At 39.4% G+C, this 21770-nt stretch overlaps 1 protein-coding gene and 1 non-coding gene across 20 annotated transcripts in view; one reads left to right on the top strand and one right to left on the bottom strand.

Moving 5' to 3' along the window:
* The window catches only part of TTLL5 (tubulin tyrosine ligase like 5), a 283373-nt gene that overhangs the window by 7948 nt on the left and 253655 nt on the right, over window positions 1-21770 (top strand). For all 19 annotated transcript variants that reach the window (XR_004286139.1, XR_004286135.1, XR_004286136.1 and 16 more), the window contains exons 4-6: window positions 10949-11031; window positions 12405-12511; window positions 19723-19853. Coding sequence is in view for 8 of the 19 variants with exons in the window: in XM_032344877.1 (XP_032200768.1) it covers window positions 10949-11031; window positions 12405-12511; window positions 19723-19853 (321 nt within the window). In the remaining 11 variants the exon portion in view is untranslated. The remainder of the gene's footprint in view (window positions 1-10948; window positions 11032-12404; window positions 12512-19722; window positions 19854-21770) is intronic.
* On the bottom strand, window positions 916-1105 carry LOC116592285. The gene has a single exon (XR_004286447.1). It is a non-coding gene; the product is annotated as a U2 spliceosomal RNA (small nuclear RNA).

Below are 21770 nucleotides of genomic sequence, written 5' to 3'. Positions count from 1 at the left end.
GCCTATTCTGAATATTTCTTACAAATGTACTCCTACAATATGTAGTCTTTTGTGTCTGGCTTTTTTAACTTAACAGAATGTTTGCAAGGTTCATCCGTGTTGTAGCATATATTAGTACCTCGTTACTCTCATGGAGGGCCATGTTTTGTTCATCCATTCTTCAGTTGATCGATCGGTTGGTGGTTGTTTCCACCTTTTGGCTATTGTGAATAGTGCTGCTCTGAAGATGCACGTATGTGTTTTTGTTTGAGCACCTGTTTTCAATTCTTTTGGGTCTATGCCTAGGAATGGAATTGCTAGGTCTTATGGTAATTCATGTTTAACTTATTAAAGGGCTGCCAAAGGATATTCTGTAGTGATTACACAATCCTACATTCCCACCAGTGTTGTAGGAGAGTTGCATTTTCTCCACATCCTCACTGACATTTCTTATTTTTTGTTTTTTAGATTATAGCTTGACTAGTGGGTGTGAAATGGTATCTTACTGTGGTTTTGATGTTCATTTCCCTGATGACTAATGACACTGAGCATCTTTTCATGTACTTCTTGGTCATTTGCATATCTTATTTAGAGAAATATCTGTTCAAAGCCTTTGCCTTTTTTTTTTTTTTTTTTTTTAAATTGGCGCCATACCCAGCGTGGATCCCAATGTGGGTTTGAACTCATGATCCTGAGATCAAAACCTGAGTGAACAGAGATCAAGAGTCGGATGCTAACCAGCTGAGCCACCCAGGCGCCCCCCGCCTTTGCCTCTTTTTGAATTGGGTTACTTCACTTCTGTTGTTGAGTTAGAAGAGTTCTTTATATATTCTAGATACTAGACCCTTATCAGATATTCGATTTCCAAATTCTTGTTCCTATTCTCTGGTTTGCCTTTTTATCTCTCTCTCTCTTTTTTTTTCCCCCCCAGTTTGGTGGGGATGCACCATTCCTGAAGTACTGCAATACCATGTTGTTGCGTGGAGTGGACAGAGCAAGCTCCTATTCCATCTTTCTGCTCCAAAAATCCATTTAATATATTGTCCTTGGATAGAGGATGTATCAGATATTAAACTGATAAGAACAGATACTACATATGATCTTAGCCAAAAGGCCAAGAAGCGATATGTCTTTTTATATCTTGATAGTGTTCTCACATGAGCAAAAATTTTTCATTTTGATGACGTGCAGTTTATCTGTTTTTTCTTTTGTTGCTTATGCTTTTGGTGTCACATCTAAGGGAACCATCGCCTAATCCAAGCTCATAATCCCTATGCTTTCTGCTAAGAGTTTTATAGTTTAAGTGCTTACGTTTAGAGCTAAATGGTCTTTGATCCATTTTGAGTTAATTTTCCTATATAGTATGAAACAAGGGTCCACCTTCATCTTTTGCATGTGACTATCCAGTTGTCCCACTGTGATTAGTTGCAGAGACTGTTCTTTCCCTATTGAATAGTCTCGGCACTGTCATTGGAAATCAGCTGACTATGGATGTATGGGTTTATTTCTAGACTCTTAATATTCCACTTAAATCTTAACTTTATACTGGTGCCATGTTGTTTTGATTACTCTGTCTTTGTACTAAATTTTTAAAAATTGGGCTGTGTGAGTGCTTTAACTTTATTCTCCTTTTTCAAGATTTTTTAGGCTATTCAGGATCCCTTGCAATTCCGTATTAATTTTAAGATCAGCTTTTCCATTTGTGCAAAAAGGCTGTTGGGATTGTGATGGGGAGCATATTGCCATTTCGTATGAAGTCTTCTAGTCTGTAAACATGGGATGTCTTGTCATTTATTTAGGTCATCTTTAATTTCTTTAGCAATGTTTTGTAGTTTTCATTGTACAAGTTTTAGAGTTCCTTGGCTAACTTGATTCCTAAATATTTTATTCTCTTTGATGCTATCATAAATGGAATTATTTTTTCGGTTCCATTTTTGGATTATTCATTGCCAGTGTGCATAAGTACAACCAATTTTTATAAGTTGATCTTGGATTCTGAAACCTTGCTGAACTCATTTATTAGCTCTAATTGTGTGTGTGTGTGTGTATTCTAGCATTGTCTGTATGTAAGATCATGTCATCTGCACATAGAGATTTTACTTCTTCCTTTCCAACCTGGATGCCTTTTGTTTCTTTTTCTTGCCTAATGGCTGTTCCTAGAATTTCAAGTACAATGTCAAATAGTTGTTGTAAAAGTGGGTATCTTTCTCTTTCTTGTTTCTGATCTAAGGGGGAAAGCTTTCAGTCTTTCACCGTTCAATATATTAGCTGTGGATTTTCATGAATGCCCTTTATCATGTTCAAGAATTTTCCTTCTATTCCTTTATTTGGTGGTTTTTTTTTTTTTTAATCATGCAGGGGTATTGGATTTTGTTAAATGCTTTCTCTGCATTAATTGAGATTTTTTTCCTTCATTCTCTTAATGTGGCGTATTACATTGATTGACTTTTGTATGTTGAACCATATGTACATTCCTGAGATAAATCCCACTTGGTCATGGTATAATCCTTTAAATATGCTGCTTGGTTTGGTTTGCTGTTATTTTGTTGAGGATATTTGCATCTGTACTCATAAGGGATTTTGATTTGTAGTTTTCTTGTGATAGCTATCTGGATTTGGTATCAGAGTAATGCTGGCCATTTAATGTGTTCCCTCCTCTTCTTTGGAAGAACTTGAGAAGGATTGGTGTTGATTCTTTAACTGTTTGATAGAATTCACCAGTGATTCCATATAGTCTGGGCTTTTCTTTATTGGGAGGTTTTTGATTACTGATTCAAGCTCTACTTGCTACATGTCTACTCATATTTTATATTTTGTATTGATGCAGTTTTGGTAGTTTGTGTGTTTATCTAATTTGTTGGCGTACAATTATTCTTAGTATCTTATTATTTTTTATAGTATTCTTTTTTTTTAAAGATTTTATTTATTTATTTGACAGAAATCACAAGTAGGCAGAGAGGCAGGCAGAGAGAGAGGAGGAAGCAGGCTCCCTGCTGAGCAGAGAGCCCGATGCGGGGCTTGATCCTAGGACCCTGAGATCATGAAGGCAGAGGCTTTAACCCACTGAGCCACCCAGGCACCCCTTCATAGTATACTTTTTATTTCTGTATTTCTTTTTATTTATAGTATTCTTTTTATTTCTGTAAGATCAGTTGTAATGTCCCCATTCACTTCTGATTTTAGTAATTTGAATCTTTCCCCTTTTTTTCTTAGTCTAAAGGTTTGTCAGTTTTGATCTATTTAAAGAGACAATGTTTACTTTTGCTTATTTTCTCTATTGTTCTTCTATTCTCAATTTCATTTATCTCTACTCTTCTTTGATATTAGGCAGTGCTCTGAATTCTGGGGTTAGCCTGTAGCTGTCTTCAGAGGTTACAGAACTCTGAACTCTGTCAGGACTGGATCAGAACTGTTGTGTGATACAGTGGAAAGAGTCTTACATGGGTTCTCAGTCACTGGTTCAGATCCCGCTTTGGCATTTACTAGCTGTGAGTCTGGGGCAAATCACTTAAACTCTCTCATTCTGTTTTAGTATTAGTTAGGTGGAGATAATAGCTACCTTGTAGGCATTGTTTATGAAGAATTAATGAGATTATTCAATATTTGGCACATAGTAGGCACTCACAGTTTGTGCTATTTACTTATTGAATAGGATCTATTCTACTTTGATATGACTTTAAGGTCTGTTCTTGCCCCACAATAAGCCAGGAGTTCAGAGGACAGTGAACACCTGCTTCTGGGATTTGAGTCCTCCCTCCCCAAAGGGTCCTGTTCTAATCCCTTTAGCAAGTTGCTAGGTTACCACTTAAAGGGATATGGTTCACTTATATTTTCTGAATTTGGAGGAACTGAAGATTTTGCTAATAACATTTGCAAAGAAACTCCCTCTCAATATGATTGGAGTCAAACATCAAAGGTAGGTAAAACAACAGAAGTAAATAATCTCCCCCAAACATACATGTTTTAGTCTGCTTGTCACATAAATGAATCTCTGTATTCCGTGACAATAAGCAGACCCTTCTTTTTTAGAATAGGTAGCATTTATTGGAAATCAGTATTCATCAGTGTTGTCATCTCGTTTTTCAAGCAATTCCTTTGTTTTTAGAACTTAAATGTCTTTTTCTTTCCCTTGACACAATCTTGTGATTAAAGAAAAAGCCACTGTACTTTTTTTTCAAACTTTGTTTTCAAATTTTCTGTATCTTTCCCATTCTTTGCGGTTTCGTGGTTTTCTAAACCTCCTTTATGAAAAGAACAATTTTTAAAAAAGATTTATTTACTTTAGAGAGAGAAGAAGAGAGAGTGAAAACAAGAGGGAGGGGCAGAGGGAAAGAGAGAGAGAGAATCTCCAGCAGACTCCCCACTGAGCACAGAGCCTGACGTGGGGCTGTGTCCTAGGACCCAGAGATCATGACCTGAGCTGGATTCAGACATTCACCAACTGAGCCACTCAAGCACCCCTGAAAAGAACGACTTAGAATGAGTATTTCTAGTTACTGCCTCAGATTTCTGAATTGTTAAATACTCTGGGTCTTTTTTTTTTTTTTCCCCCTCCTCTCTTAAATAGCTGACATAGATCTGCTCAGATCATAATCCTGTGTTTAAATCCCCTTGAGAAGTGTTTCTGGGGCATTAGGTACCTTCTGCTGATCTTAGAGTGTTAGATGCCAGCCTTGTTTTTTCTGTTATCTGTTAAATGTTCCATTGAATTTACTTTTAATATTTTTGGTACAGTATGATTTTGTATACTTTATTTGGGAAATATTCCAGAAATAGATTTTTTTCCTTACTTATCTCCATGTTTTTTTCAAAATTGCGTATACTTTGAACATGTAAATGGGATTGCATTTTAGAGGCAAGAGAGAGATTTTCAGTTTAAGGTAATCTGTTCCTAGAAAGAAACATCTTTTTATAATTATTTGCCTCTGCATGTGTCAGTTTCATAAGTTTGCATTTGTGTAGGCCAGCACTGTCCAATAGAAATATGATATAAGCTAGGTATATACAAGTTTTCCAGTGGCCTTATTAAAAAATGTAAAGAGAAATAGGGGCGCCTAGGTGGCTCAGTTGGATAAGCGTCTGCCTTCAGCTCAGGTCATGATCCTGGGATCAAGTTCTGCCTTGGGCTCCTTGCTCAGCAGGAAGCCTGCTTCTCCCTCTGCCTGCCGCTCCCCTTGCTTGTGCTCTGACAAATATATAAAATCTTTAAAAAGAAAAAAAGAGCAATAAGTGAAATTAGTATTAATAATATATTTTATTTAATCCAAAGTGTCACTTCCACATTTACTCAGTATAGAAAAATTTATTAAGATGTTTGACATTTAGGGGCTCCTGGTTGGTTCAGTCAGTTAAGTATGTGCCTTTGGCTCAGGTCATGATTCCGGAATCCTGAATTGAGCCCCACATGGAGCTCCCTGCTCAGTGGGGAGCCTGCTTCTCTTCTCCCTCTGCCCTTCCCCCTTCACGCTCTCATTCTTGCTGTCTGCCTCTCTCACATAAATAAATAAAATCTTTAAAAAAAAAGATACTTGACTTCTAGTGTATATTTTACACTGTAAGTATACAGTCTCAGTGTGGTACAAAATTTTCATCAGAAGTTTTTATCAGTATTTAGACTTTATAAACATTATAGATGAAAAAGTAAATTCTTATGTTCAGGTTATTTCCAAACAAGTTTTCCAATAACTGAATTAAGTGTCAGTTTTCACATTTAAATTTAAATTAATAAAGTTAAATAAAATTTGAAATTCAGTTCCTTGTAACACTAGTTACATTTCTTCTTCTACTTTTTTTTTTTTTTTTGAAGAGAAGGAGAGGCAGCGAGGGAGGGACCGAGGGAAAATCTCAGGGAGGCTCCGCACCCAGCACTGAGCCTCATGTGAGGCTGATCTGACAACCTTGAGATTGTGATATGAGCGAAAGTCAAGAGTCAGACTCTGAACTGACCGAGCCACCCAGGTGCCCCACACTACTTACCTTCCAGGTGCTTAGTAATTATATGTGGCCCTCGACTACCATCTTCAACGGTGCAGGTCTAGACCTCATTTTCTGACACAGGCAAAGCTACACTGTGTTGCCATTGGAAGGGTTATTCTTTTATTCTAAAAGTTAAAAAAAAGAAAAGAAAAATCTGTTTTATCTTCATTCTAGTTTCCCAGGCTATTTTTGTCCAGACCTCTTAGGGCATTCATCACTCTCTAGGTGCTTCTGTGCTGACAGATTATTGGTTCCTTGTTTTAGTTCACGCTGCTGCTGCTGGTCCTGGAATTTGCCAGGAGTCCTGATGCTTTAGGTCGCATTCTGATGCACACGGGAGTGGTTGGAGAGTAGGAAATTCTGTAATCTCCTGGAATCGATGCAGTGTGTGTCCGGAGGCTCAGATAGCAGATGTTTGGCAGTTCGCAAGCAAGAACAGTTCTGTGCCCTGCTTCTTGTTTTTATATGGAAGGAAATACGGATAAGGTGGTTATTTCTTGGGCAGTGGGACTGCTCAGTTTATAGTCGCAAAGCCTCCATTTAACTCTTGCTGTGGGAGCAGAGCCCAGGACTGCCAGGTCTTTCAAGTGAAGCCCAGAAATCGAGATTTTTATATGAATTCTTTCAATTTTAAAAAGATTAGCGACTAATTCGGCTTTAAGTTTAAAACACCACAAAGAATAAAAAACCATGTCTGCAGGCTAGATTTGGCCCTTGGGTCACTAGTTTATAACTGGTTATCAGCATTGTTGGACACAGAACATGAACATGCATTAAAATCCCCAGCAATCACACATGCCTTATGTCATTCCACCCTGGTTTTCTTGCACTCCCCTTTTAAACATGCACAGGGTATCAGAGTTGGGTTATAGCTAGTTGGTATGGATTAGAAGTAGTTGATCACTGCTTGCTTGGGTCATTGGGTGCGGTGATAATTGCATTTTTCTTCTGTGTTAGGAAAAGCAGGAGAAAAAGTATTAATAGCTTTTTTATTTTTAAAATTGCTATGTAAAATGCATAATTTATGCATGACACTATATATTATGGCTATTTTACCACATATTTACTTTTTTTTAAAATGATTTTTACTGTTAAGAAAATTTTTTATTATGAGTGCTGGGTGTTACATGCAACTAACTGATGAATCATTGAACACTATACCTAATGATGTACGATATGTTGGCTAATTTAAATTAAAAAAAAGAAAAAAGTTTTTACTACGTAGCAACAAATGTCCTAAAAGTTTTACACTTGGTCATTGATGCAGTGCTTACTCCTACCCCATGAGGTAAGTACCTTTATTATCAACCCCATTTGAGAAGGGGGGAAATTGACCGTAGAGAAATAACTTATTCACGATTACAGGCAGGAAGTAGTAGAGCCAGGATTTGAGCCCTTGGCAGTTCCACTCCAGAAACATATTATTTCTCTTATCAAATCTCCCTTTCCTCCCCAGTCCCCGGATAATCATTGTCTGATTTTCTGCTTGCCTTAGTGACTCCCTTCCCCATGGCCTGGCACTGTGAGGTGAGCATTGCTGAGCAGGCGTGGAATCAGGTACACTTCTGGTCTCCAGCACGGATGATGCTTTTGGCTTTTGCATGTGCAGAAATGGAGATGTCAGTGGTCGTGGTTATCATAACGAAGAGTCCTGATTTCCTTTCAGTTTCTAAACACTCACTCTAAAAAGATTAAAAACCCTTAGACAAGCTGTAAGGATAGCACATTCATTGAATGTGTTCATCTTGCCATTACCTGGTAATGTTCTGTTATATTTCTTATCTCTCTCTGAACCATTTGAGAATTAGTTCAGATACTTCATACCTTAACGCCTTATTCAGCAGTTGTGTCCCTAAGCTCAGGCGCACCCTCCGCATAACAACAGTACCACGGGGACACTCAGGAAATCCGCCATTGGTAAAATACTCTGGCATACAGTGCTTATGTGCATTACCCCTTTTGTTCCCCTTTTGATCTTTATAGCTGTTATTATTTTTCCAGAATCCGGGAATAAATCAAAGATTATATTTAGTTTTCATATTTCTCTTCTAATCTCCCAGACTTGGGGTGGGTAGGGTTATGTGTGTGTGTGTGTGTGTGTGTGTGTGTGTGTGTGTCTTTCAAGGCATTGACATGTTTAGAGATTTCCCAACTAGCTGCTTTGCAGATGTCCTTAAGTTTGAGCTTGTCTGATTGTTTCTGTGTGTTTAGACTCAGGTTTAAAAATTTTGTAAGACTATCACTTAGTGCAGTTGTGTCCTCCTCAGTGTATCACATTAGGAAGGATGTGATGTCATTGTACTGCATTACTGGTGATGGCAGATTTCATCATTTGGTTGAGATATTGTTCACCAGGTTGGCTTATTGGAAGGGTGCCTTTCTTCTTTGTTACAAGCATTCTCTGGAGTGATGTTTTGAGATGCATGGATATCCTCTTTCCCAATAGTCTCTCACCCATGGGTATCCATTGCTTTTAGTCTGAACTACTTCCTCTTACGGTTTTTATAAAATGCTGATTTTCTATTTCTTTCCTTCTGTATTTATTAGCTGGATTTTCTGTAAAGAAGAGCTTTCCCTTCCATGGGAGGCAGAATAATGGTCCTTCCAAAGATCTCTACCTTCTAGTCCCCAGAACCTGACATGGCAATGGAAAATTGAGGTTGTAGGTGGAATTAAGGTTGCTAATCAGCTGACTTTAATTACAAGGGCCCTTTAAGTAAGAGGAGGCAGGGCACCTCGGTGGGTGGCTCATCATTTAAGCGTCTGCCTTCGGCTCAGGTCATGATCTCAGGATTCTGGGATCAAGTCCCGCTTCGGGCTCCCTGCTCAGTGGGGAGTCTGCTTCTCCCTCTGCTTGCTGCTAGTGTGCAAGTGCTCTCTCTCTCTCTGTCAAATAAATAAAATCTTAAAAAAAAAAAAAAGTAGGAGGAGGCTAGATGCTATATGAGAAGGACTAGACCTACCATTGCTGGCTTTGAAAATAGAGGAGGGAAACTATAAGCCGTGGATCGGGGGCAGCCTCTAAAAGCTGAAAAAGGAGTAGAAATGGACCCATCCAGAGCCTATAGAAAAGAATGTAGTCCCAGTCTTGCCTTGTTGACAGCTGTATCAGACTCCTGATCTACAGAAATATCAGAAATATTGGTTAAGCTGCCAAGTGTGTGGTAGTTTATTTTAGCAGTGATAGAAAACCAGGATACCTTCTTACCTTCTTATCAGTGTGGACGCATTGGGAAGGGAATTGTAGTTTATCTCTGACATATTCATATCTGTGTTGAAATGGTCTTAAATTTGGCCACTGGGATCCTTGTGACATAGCCATTTTTGAGCACTTTCTTCTTTCTTGGCAGAACAAGATATCCCAGGCCTGTCTTGTGCTTTCCCTCCCCACCTTGGAGTCACAAGACAAACTCTTAAGCAGGGCACCGTTTCTTACCTTCTACTCTGCGCCGAAACCAACACCTAGGACTCTAAACTTTCTTATGACAGTATTGCAAAGGCAGCGTAATAGTGATTAATCACTGGGGAAACCCTGTAACTGGGCTTTAAAGTTTGCCACAAGAATGAGAAGTATGGAGTGTCTGGCCTTTTCATTCTGTTTTCTTCCTGTGTCTGCTTTGCATGGTGTTCCTGCCAGGGCTGGGCAAGTAGCAGCAGGGATTTATGGAGATTTTCACATAAATTCATGAAAAGATGTGTGTCTCTTTCTGGAGGCTGAATTTTGTTCTAAGGCCTGTTCATAAGTTTCTGTATTATTCTCATTCGGAAAGTGTTCAGTATGCAGTCCTTTAAAAAAGTTGTTCTGCACATGGGGTACCTGGCCAGTGGAGCCTGTGACTCTCAGGGTCATGAGTTTGAGCCCCACACTGGGCATAGAGATTACCTCATTAAAAGATGATAATAATAATAATTGTTCTGTAGAATTCTTGGCTAATTTTCTCAATTTGTAGGGATGCATAGAAAGATTGCCTTTAAGGGGCCAGAATAAATGTTAGTCTTTGGGGATATGTAGAAATCTCACGTGATTACAGACTTTTGTCTTAGGGAGCAATGACTATGCTTGTAGAGCCTGGCAGGAAACTGTGGTGGGGACTGTGCTGAACTAGAGTGCCAGAGCCTGTGCTGAAGAGAGCACTGGTGTTTCCCTGTTGACTCTTGCCCTGGCAAAGAGAGCTAGCCCAGGGATGCCGGGGTTTTCAAGAGGGGTCCAGAAATCTAGATTTTTACACAAATCCCAGTACTTTCAAAAGGTTGGTAATTCAGTTTTATTGAGAAATAACACACAGGGAGAAATTAACAAACTATCTGTAGATTGGATCCCCAGTTTACAATCTCTGGCCTAAGATACACTGGTAAGCAGCATCACTACACAGAGGGCTGTCCAGAGCAGGGGTTCTTAGCCTTTTTCTGCAGTGGACCAAATGTGTAAGGGGTGGGGAAGCCGGTGGGTCTGTTGTCAGAATAACGTGTTTTAAGTGTATAAAGAAATCTACAGGATTATAAACAGAATCAATTGTATTGACATGGAGTTACCAAGATATTTCTGAGAAGCTAAATTTGTGACATATATGCATTTTTATTTGTGCATTAAATAACATGATCTCGCGGAAGGTCTGTTCATTAACTGTAACTTCTAAATACTGTGAGAAGTGATATTGTGAGATCACCGCAACAACTGTAAAATAATATTAAAACACCTAGTATATGTAGGAGGCAGGGTCACAGGAGTTTGCTACCACTGCTCTGTCTTGTGCCTACATTCATAACTGCAGATCATGTTAAATGTAAACTAGCAGTGGAAACGAAGATGTTACAACCCCCAGTGAACCTCACGTTAAGAACCCTTAGTCCAAAATGATCTGCAGCCCGCTCATAGTAGCGTGAGGGGAGCAGTATATATTCTTGAGTATAATTAAGAATTAAGTCACACAGTTCAGTTTTGTCTCTACAATTAACTTTCTGGTTACTGAATTTGACTCTGTTTTTTTTTTAGAACGTTATCATTTGTCTTACAAAATTGTGCGAACAGATAGTCGCCTGGTACGCAGCATTCTGACAGCCCATGGATTTCATGAAGTAAGTTCATTTTTACTATCTCACCTGATCTGCTGCAAAGCTAAAAATCCTAACACCCTGACTACCGGTTAAGAGGACAGCTCTAGAAGGTTCATGGGACCTATGCTTAGTGATAATGCAGAGCTTGCACTGGATTTCCAAGTGGCTCTGTCAGTTTCTCTTGAAATACATGGAAAACATTTTCACAAGATTTCTCTCTCTCTCTCTCTTTCCCTCTCTCCCTTCTCTTTCTCTCTTTTAACAAGCAAACAAAAGCCCAAACATTTTTCTTGCTATGATTTTTTGGGTTGGGGTGGAGACAGACTTGCCCCTAAGGAATCATCTGATACCTAATTAAGGTGCTTTGATTGCAAGCAATAGAAACAGAGGCTGCCTAACTTAAACCAAAAAGGATTTGTGGTAAGGTATATACAGCATAGGGAGCAGAATCAGAGGAAGGGTTGAGAAGGCAGGCCTTTGGAAGGAGAGAGCCTAGGACAAATCCTGGGGATCTGGAAATAGGAATCAGGACTGTCTCCTCAAGGCACTGCTACAGATGTAACTCAGCTCCTTTCATTGTCCTTGTGCCCTTCGTCTCTGAAGAATCACATTCTGGAGATAATATAGCTGGTCTAGCTTGGGTCATGGATCTACACCTTGTAAGTGGGGAGGGTAGTGTGACTGGCAGTCTTTTGAAACTAAGTAGTATGTTATTCCCCCCCAAAATTGGGAAAATTGGGATATTGATATCAAAGGGACAGACAAAAATGTTTGGATGGTCTTACCTGTAGATATTTCGATAAATTGATAAAAGTCTAGTTGTTAGCCCCTTACCTCGGGTTGAGGTTTGAAATAGAGTAATTGAGGAAGTTCTGTTACTAGTTCATATCCTGTCCTGTTGTTTTATCTCCAGGGCCTAACATGGTACATATCCCATCATAGGCATCAAGTACATAATTAACAAATGAATTCTTAGGAATTAATGAATGGATGTATAGTCTAAGTTGGTTTGCCACCAGAGGGTTTTAGTTCTGATCAGTACTTTATATCCATCATCTGCAGGGATATAAGGACACCCTGAGAAAGGAGTTGTGGGGTTGAGCCCTTTCTCATACTTTGATATGCAAGAATGTTAAGAGACATAACAGACTGCTTTAGAAGGATTCATTTTTTCTACTTTCTGCATTTGAGATTTGCCCAACTATCCCATTCTTTAAACTTGATCGTCCCCATGTTCTTTATACTCAGATTTTATTTTATTTTATTAGGCTCACATATTAAGTGGGCGCCCACTGTGCTCTGCACGTGAGAAATTTCTATGGCCTTTCTTGCTGTCTCTCTCTCTGGAGAGAGGCTATCTCTGATATTTTCTTTGTCTTTTTATCTGCCCTCAGGTTCACCCAAGCAGCACTGACTATAACCTAATGTGGACGGGATCTCACCTGAAGCCCTTCTTACTTCGCACACTCTCTGAAGCACAAAAGGTTAATCACTTTCCCAGGTAATGCTCTTGTAGCCACTTTGCTCCATTTAAAGGTGCCTGACATTGGGCATGTAGCCAGTAGAGATAATTAATGTCCTTAAAAAAAGAAGTCTGTGATACAGGGCAGCAGTCTGCTGATCAAACTGAGGTGTTCACATCCATAAGCGTGTATTGGACTATGTAGACATGGATGGTTCTGAAGGAAGCTGTTTCTGGATTGTAAATTCCATAGGTTCTCTTTCCTAAAATTGCACAGCTTGAGAGCCCTTCATATGGATGGTTTCTCCCTTCTCACCTCCTTTTTCCAGTGTTACTGTTTTCCCCTTTATTAACAGTGGCCCCCTTAGAATCTTCATATGGTGCAAACATTGTCCTTGGGTGCAGACAGTTTTCAGGATTCTAAACAAAAGTACAAAAAAACCATGATGTCAAATTCAGTTCTGACAAGGACAAATGACCAAGCAACAGAAACCATCACGATGGTGATTTCCATTTCCTTACTTTTAATGGAACTAAAGGAGGACATAGGTTGTTAGCTGGTAGACCATTAATTTGAATTTTTAGTGATAGATCATCTTGTGACTTTCTGACACAGAACTAGGGAGGAGTTCAGAGAATTGAATGTCATTGCTGTAGAAAACTCCTTCTAATCACATTGTTAATGGCAGCCTAGGGAGGCAATGCTGCCTAGTGGCTAGAAGCATGAGCTCTGTAATCAGTTACCTGGGCCTAGATCCCAGCTCTGCTGAGTGACCACCAAACATGACCTCTCTGAACATCAGTTTCCTCATTGGTGAAAAGATGTTGCTAAAGACAGACTTTGTATAACTGATATTAGGATTTAACCTATTAGGATCTAAGATGTTTAAAACAGTGCATGCCTGTCACATCGTAAACGTTGGAGAAGTCTTAGCTACTGTTTTTGTGACCAGAGTTTCTTAGTGTTTTCATCCACGAAAAAGAAAATAGGAATAAAACGGATGCTAAAGGGGCACCTGGGTGGCTCAGAGGGTGAAAGCCTCTGCCTTCAGCTCAGGTCATGATTCCAGGGTCCTGGAATTGAGCCCCGCTCTCTGCTCAGCAGGGAGCCTGCTTCCCTTCCTTTCTCTCTGCCTGCCTCTCTGCCTACTTGTGATCTCTGTCCTTCAAATAAATAAATAAAATCTTAAAACAAAACAACACAAAAACGGATGCTGAAACCCTGCCTTATTCTGGCAGTCATACTCAACCATGGAGAGATAGATAGATGACTTTATAGAGAAGAAAGAAACAAATCTCATTTAATGAAGAGAAGGAAATCCAGTACAAATTTTTTAATTTGGTCAGTAGTTATGTTTTGTATTATTTCCAGGGCTTATGTCCTACAAAATATCCTTATGTACTTATGTTAACAGGCTTCATTTTCAGTTACTTTCAGAGGCTTTTCTCATTTTTATCTCATGAAATTTCTTTCTTGATTTTTCAATTCTGTTGTCTTATATCTCATCACCGTGTCTAAGTACCTGGCCAGTGTCAAATAGTTTCTTCATCATCTGGGATAAATGTGTGTTTTGAGTCTTCATAACAAGTTCCAGTTTTATTTGATGTCTCAGCTTCATTCACAGAGAGTAATTTAAACTTTATTTTCTTCCTCACTGTTTGAAAGATGTGGATTTGTCTGAAAGATATTCTAAATGTGTGACTGGATGATTGAAGTCAATCAGATGCATCTGTTTTAAATAGGCATTGAAAGAGTCCTTGAAATAGCCCACATTAGAGTCTGCATTCCAAATTCATGTGAGCAGTGTATTATTTATTTTAATAGTTTCTGAAATACTCCCGTTGGTATATAAGAATTCTGTCTTAGTTTAGGCTCAGTCAGTATTCATAAATTCAATCCTATCTTCTCTTGAATACTTCTGGAATGTATTATTCTTGCATCTTCGAGCACATTAATAATCCATCATCTAGGGGTGCCTGGGTAGCTCAGTGGATTAAAGCCTCTGCCTTCAGCTTGGGTCATGATCACGGGGTCCTGCAATCAAGCCCCGCATCGGGCTCTCTGCTCAGCGGGGAGCCTGCATCCCTTCCTCTCTCTCTGCCTACTGGTGATCTCTCTCTCTCTCTCTCTGTCAAATAAATAAACAAAATCTTTAATAATAAAAAAATATAATCCATTATCTAAATGCAATGTCCCTTGTGGCTTCTGCTGCTCTGTTTCTCATGTTTTCAATCCAAAGGCTTGAACTCACATGCAAGAGGAATTCGAGCACTAAAATGTTTCTTATTGTCAACTCTTTCTTAATACAGTTTTTTTTTTTTAAAGATTTTATTTATTTATTTGACAGAGAGAGATCACAAGTAGGCAGAGGCAGGCAGAGAGAGAGAGAGGAGGAAGCAGGCTCCCTGCTGAGCAGAGAGCCCGATGCGGGACTCGATCCCAGGACCCTGAGATCATGACCCGAGCCGAAGGCAGCGGCTCAACCCACTGAGCCACCCAGGCGCCCCCTTAATACAGTTTTTTAACTTTTTATTTTAAGTAATTTTAGACTTCTAGAGAAGTTGCAAAAATACAGTTACTCAGTATGCTTTACCTTGTTCTTCTAACATTAACATCAGTTACAACTGGTATAATTATCAAAATGGAGACTTGAACATTGGTATAATATGCATTTTAATCAAAATTTATAATATTTATGGTGTTTTGATGAATCGTGTACTACAGTAGTTGCAGTGAGAGTCAATTTAGTGTAAGTGGTTTTTAGCCGAATGATTACAGGGGATTTGAAAATAATGCATATTAATTCACATGCATATTTTATTGTAGAGAAGGTGTGCTATGATATAAAAGATCTGCAAGCATTAAATATGTTCTGTGAGGCTAAGCCATTCTCTGGGGGAAATGGCATAGAAGAATTAAAAGCAGGGGTGATTGGGGGATGATTCCTGGGTGGGAGGATGAAGGAAGCTTCTGGGGGTGCTCACACAGGTGACCAGAATTCATCATGCTTTGCGTATGTGATTTGTAGACTTTTCTGCATATATATTACTTCCAGTAAGAAGTGTATTTTAAAAAGTGAAAAATGTACTGACAGAAAAGAGCCTTCTCTTTGATAATATTTTTAAACTGTATGGTGGCTGTTGAATCCTGATGTTATTTGGGTTCCCTTGAATATACTGAAAAGGGTAGTGTTATGATTTTATTTTAAAATAATACTTACCATTCATTGGCTCATTTGGGACAATTTAAGTTTTGTTTTTTTTTTTTTAAGATTTTATTTATGTGAAAGAGAGAGTGAGCAAGAGAGTGCACAAGCTGGGGAAGGGGCAGAGGGAGAGGGAGGAGCAGACCCCACTGAGTAGGGAGCTCAGTGTGGGACTCGGTCCCAGGGCCCTGGAGTCATGACCTGAGCTGAAGGCAGATGCTTAACTGACTGAGCTTCCCAGATGCCCCTATTTAAGTTTTTGATGAAGAATCTTAGATGTCAACTAAAGGATACATAGTTCCCCAAAATTTGTATAGGGGGCATTAAGTAGAAGGATTTGGAGACCACTAGGATTGGGCATCTATAGGAGAATGTATTCCTTTTCCTTGTCCTTTCCTCATTATTTCTTAACTGATGATAAACATCACTGAGGATCCTTTCTAAAAATAGACAATCACACACACACAAAAATATACAATCATGGATCCCATTGCAGATTCAGGGACTCACCATATCCTGGGAAAGAGTATATTTAAAAAGTACCTTCTACTGGGTGATGAATATCAAGGAGGGCACGTGTTGTGATGACCACTGGGTGTTGTTATACACAGTGAATGAATCATTGAACTCTATCTCAGAAACTAATGATGTACTACTATATGTTGGCTAACTGAACAGAATAAAAATAAATAAATAAATAAATCAGTGCCTTCTAGGTGCTTAATCTTCCCAGGTAAATATATACCTAGAAAGCTATATATTTAAAAAGCACTAGGGTAATTTATATCTGGGAAGATTTAGGAATTACATTCTAGACTAAATCAGCATTATAGTGTGGACCATCTGTACCAAAGTCACCTGGGACACTTGTATAAAATGCAGAATCCTTAGCTTTATCCCAGAATTGTGAGAGCTGGGGCCCAGGAATGGTAATTTTAGTAATTCACTTTCTAGGTGATTCTTATCTGAAATTTAAGTCCTCTCTGTATTTATGAAGAGGACAGTGGGTTTGTGATACCTAGACTTATCAAAGCTACCTTTGAATTGAAGAAATCATAGTGAAAAATTAGAACGGAGGAAGAGACACAGTAAGTTTTTAGTGGTTACAGCAAAGATTCTTAGATGGTTTTAATTAGTGGAAGAAACTATGACTGGAAGCCAGTAGTGGAGCTCATGAGTCCAGCTGAGGCCAACTGAAGTAGCTGCTGTAGAACTCCAGAATGTACTCGCTGATAGGTGGCATTTGCTGCCTGAAGCTTATGGGTCATTTCCTTGCTTTTCTTTAACATTTTATCTTTTACATACCCATCTTCTAGGGATGTAAATTTAGTTATCAGTGGGATTCTTTTTTTCTTTTTTTTTAAGATTTTATTTATGTGAGAGAGAGACAGTGAGAAAGTACATGAGAAAGGAGAAGGAAGGTCAGAGGGAGGAGCAGACTTCCCGAGGAGCTGGGAGCCCGACACGGGACCCGATCCCAGGACTCCAGGATCATGACCTGAGCTGAAGGCAGCCGCCCAGCCAGCTGAGTCACCCAGGCACCCGTCATTGGGATTCTTAAAGTAGTGATCTGAGACTTTACTCCAGTAGGCCCACTGTAGTTTAAAATTAAGGTCTATCTTGGACGCTATCTAGGAGAAACATTTCAGACCCTTGATTCTTGTTTTACTAATGATGATGCAAGTTCCGTGTAGTTATAGCAAAGGTTGGACAATTACTGCTGTTCAATATGGGTAAGGTAGCCATATCTTTTATTTTCCTGAATGGTACTATTTTCAAGTATGCCAACCTTTGCCCAGGCCATGTTTCTCAGAAGGTCACATCCTCTAGATATCTTTGTAAAAAAATTCCCAGAATGCTTTGGGTTTAGAACTTGTTAGTTGGGGTACTAGTATTTTTTCATTATTTGGGTAATCTAGATTTTTTTTTTCTACTACTAAAGAATTGTGATTCAGTGAACATATAACATGTAGTGTTCCAAAATGTTTCATTTATTTTTAGTAGTGAATAGTCACAGGCTGCTAATGAAGCTAGAATTTATTTGATGTATTTGGTTTGTGGATCTTGAAAATTTGAATATATTTATCAAAGTCAAACTTAGAAACAGTCTTTTTTGCTTCTTTATATTTGAATTCTGTTTTAGAACAGATTTTATACTCATAAGACCCATTTGACAAAAAGAATCAGATTTCAATCTGATTCTAAAACTGTAAAAAATTCTAGGAGAAAATCTTCATGTGCTTGGATTTAAATCATAAAGATTTCTTAGACATAACAGTAAATGCACAGTCCGTAGGAGAAAGATATGGATAAATTGGATTTCCTCCAGATTTAAAATGTCTGCTCTTTGAAAGACATTGTTAAGAAAATGAAAAGATAAGCCACAGACTAGGAGAAGATATTTGCAGAACACATATCTGATAAGGAATTTGTATCCATAGTGTATAGTGAACTCTCAAAACTCAATAATAAACAGCCCTTCTTTTTGCAAAATGGGCTAAAGATATTTGAACAGATGCTTCACTGAAGAAGATAGATGTGAAAGGATGTTACACATCAGTAGTCACTAGTGGAATTAAAACCAATTGAGGTACTACTGACTACCTGTTGGAATGGCTGAAAACAAAACAGAAAAAACAGACAACACCAAGTGCCGGTCAGGACTCAGTGCAATGGAAGGCGGAAACTTTGCCAGTGGGAAATGCAAAACGGTACAGCCACTTTGGATCATAGTTGCTTAGAAAGTTAAATATATACTCACACATGTGTTAGTTCTAAAACGTGTCCACAAATTCCTTGACATGGCCTTCAAAAAGCTGAGCTTCATTTCTCTGTTCTTGGGTGTAAGCCAGCCTTTGTGCCTTCTAATGGATAGAATATGGCAGAAGTGACAGCCTGTTGCTTCTGGGGCTGTCATTAAAGACATTGCAGCTTCTTCGTTGTTCCCTTTCCCTCTTGAATCACCTGATCTGGGAGAAACCAGCTGTCATGTCACAAAGACACTCGGTCAGCCTTACAGAAGAATTCACATGGGAAGGAACTGAGGCTTCTTGTCAACGACCAGCTCCAGTAGAGAGAGCTATTTGGCAAGTGGGTCCTTCAGTCGTAGTTGAGCCTCATGACCGCAGCTCTGGTCAGTGTCTTGACTGTAGCCTCATGAGAGGCCCTTGGATAGAACTACCCAGGCCTGCTACCCCAACACTCCTAACCCACAGAAACCCACAGAAAATGTTTATCATTGTTTTGAGCTATAATGTTGTGGCAATAATTTATAATGCAAAAATAGATAACTAATAGAATTTACTAAACAATTTTACTGAACTTGGCAGTCTCATTCCTGGAGAGATTGGAACTTATGTCCATACAAAAACTTACATTCTTACAAAAGTCTGTGCGTAATGCTTTTAGTGATTTTATTCATAATCTTCAAAAACTGAAAAGAGCTTACATGTCCATCTACTGGCAAATGAATAAGGAAACTGCAGTCTTTCTGAGCAATGGATTACTCCTGAGCCCTAAAAAGGAGTGAGATCCTTATGCAGGCAACAGCAGGGATGAATCTCAGTTGTTGCCAGTCTCGGGGAAAGGAACCAGTCTCAAAAAGACACATATATATGATTCCATGAACTTGACCTTCTGGAAGAGGCAAAACTAAGGGACAGGAAACAGGTGAATACTTACCAATGGCAGAAGGGGACTGGAAGGATTGGCTCCAAAGGGACCGGAAGTAACTTCTTGGGATGCTAGAACCATTCATGGTAGCAATTAAATAATTGTATATGTTTGTTAAAACTCATAGAATTATATACTAAAAAGGGCAAATCTTACTGTAGGTCAGTTATACCTCAGTGAATAAATCTGAACAAAGAAATCCAGTTCATTAAAATGATTATTAAACTTTGGGGTTGACAGAGTGGTCGATCTCATGTAATACTCTCCTCGGTACCTATTCCAGCTCTGAACTACGAACTCTGTAGTATGTGGTAACACAGGAAGGCCTCGGAGTCAGACTTTACTGAAATGGAAAACTTTTATGATTTTTAGGTCCTATGAACTAACCCGGAAAGACCGACTCTACAAAAACATCATCCGAATGCAGCACACACACGGATTCAAGGCTTTTCACATCCTCCCTCAGACCTTCCTTCTGCCAGCCGAGTATGCGGAATTCTGTAGTAAGTGCTTGGCTGCGAATGGCCCCTTCCTCCCCCGCCACCTCACCCCCGCAACTGAGCTCAGGGCAGACTTACCCCAAGGGCCACCTTGAGTTAGTAACTACTTAGGGCTTTTCAAATCTTTAAAACAGTGTGTTTCTTTAGTGAAACAGCTGGAGGGATGACTTTAAAACCGTGTTCATTGTGATTGTGTCCCTGTATGTTTATTTTTAGTAAGCCTGTTGCTCTCATTTCTAGAAGGATACATGGGTGTCACACCTGTGCCCGTCTGGTACGGAACATTTCTTTACTAGCAAGAGTCAGTGCCTATGGAAGGGTGTATATACTTCTGCCTTTGAACTATATATGCTTCCTTTTTGTTGTCTGCTTTTTCTTGCCATTTAAGGAGTATTCCTATCACCTTGATTTCTCGACTTGTATGGCTTATGAGGTACAAGTATCACACATTGTTTAGTGTGAGGGTTTAGAGGTACCCGTTAGTCACACTCTGGTTGGAGTATCCTGACAGGGGTTAGCCCAGTAGGGATCTAAATGTCCACTCTCTTGCCTGTAAAGCTCACTAGGAGCATGTGGCTTGCTTTCCAGTCTCAATGGGGCCTTCTAATTCCTTTTGCCTTGAAGTCAGCTATCTTCCCCAGGTGCAAGTAGACGAAATGGGCTATTTCAGACTTTTCTCCTGGGGGCAGAGCCTGATCAGGAGGCCTGGTGCATGGAAGAGGTGTGAGTACAGAGAAGGTGGGAGGCAGGTCTTTTGTGAGAGTCTGAAAAGTAACAATAATAAAAGCTAAAATGGAACGAACATCTCGTTTCTATTAGGCCCTCTTCTGAGTGGCAGTTCTACTCTGAGGTAAGTACCGTTGTTATTCCCAGTTTTACAGATGAAGAGACGAATGTACCGAGAGGTCAGGAGCTTTCCGTAAGTTGTGTAGTTTGCCAACGGTGGTTCAGACTCTGTGGTTTGGCATCAGAGACTGTGTTCTTACCACCAGGCCTTACTGCTTGAAGACCTGGGGCTGTGTGTGCACAGTGTCCATTTCCCAGTACCACCAGTGATAGAGGCCTCTTCTGTGAGAAGGGTCTAAGGACAGACACATAGATCCCTTTCTTCTCAGTACATCCAGGAGAGAGACTACGCCTGCCTTAGGAAGCACAGAGAGAGGAAGAGGAAGTTCTCTCTAGACTTCCTGACTTGTGATTTTCTTAACCTGTCGGACATAACAGTCTGGTCTGGTTGCCCAGTGCGGGGTGTTCATCCTCTGGGATTTCCTGCTTCACGTTTGTGAGGCCATTTCTCTGATGGCACTCCCTGTTCAAGCGAGGACCATTAAGATTAGATATGTTCAGTGTTTGCCCACAGAAGGCTCTGAAATGGCTCAGAAGAGACTAGTAATTAAATGAATTAAGTTCAAAATGACAGTGGATGCAAAGCTGAAAACTTACAGTTAAGAATTTTTGTTATGTGACTTTAGCCATGTTACTTAAAGCACTCTGTGTCTTAGCTGCCTCCTCTGCAAAATGGGGATATTACTAGTACTGACCTCATAGTATTGTTGTGATGTTTAAGTAGGTTAATACATGGAGGGCACTTGGAATGGTACACGATAGGTGCTTAATAAATGTTCAGTGTTACTCCTTATTTCAAGTTATGTTGAGATGTATTGTTATGTAGTAAAGGTAAAAAATTATGCAATAAGCCAACATGATAGCATAAAAATACTTCAGTTAATGTGTTAGCACATGTCCCAGATGTGAATTCCTCCTGTTAACTTCTACAGTAATTCCCTGTTGACGTCTACAGGAATCTGAGATGAAAATTCCCTTTGTCCTCTCTCTGCTATTTCTTATTTTTCTGTTCACCCTTTGGAGGCAGGTTGCGGGGGATGGGGTGTTCCTTCAGATGACTGGATAGACTTAGGG

Source organism: Mustela erminea, chromosome 5 (assembly GCF_009829155.1).
Source record: "Mustela erminea isolate mMusErm1 chromosome 5, mMusErm1.Pri, whole genome shotgun sequence".
Lineage (NCBI taxonomy): Eukaryota > Metazoa > Chordata > Mammalia > Carnivora > Mustelidae > Mustela > Mustela erminea.
The sequence above is the reverse complement of the archived record's forward strand: the minus strand, read 5'-3'. Positions and strand labels throughout refer to the sequence as shown.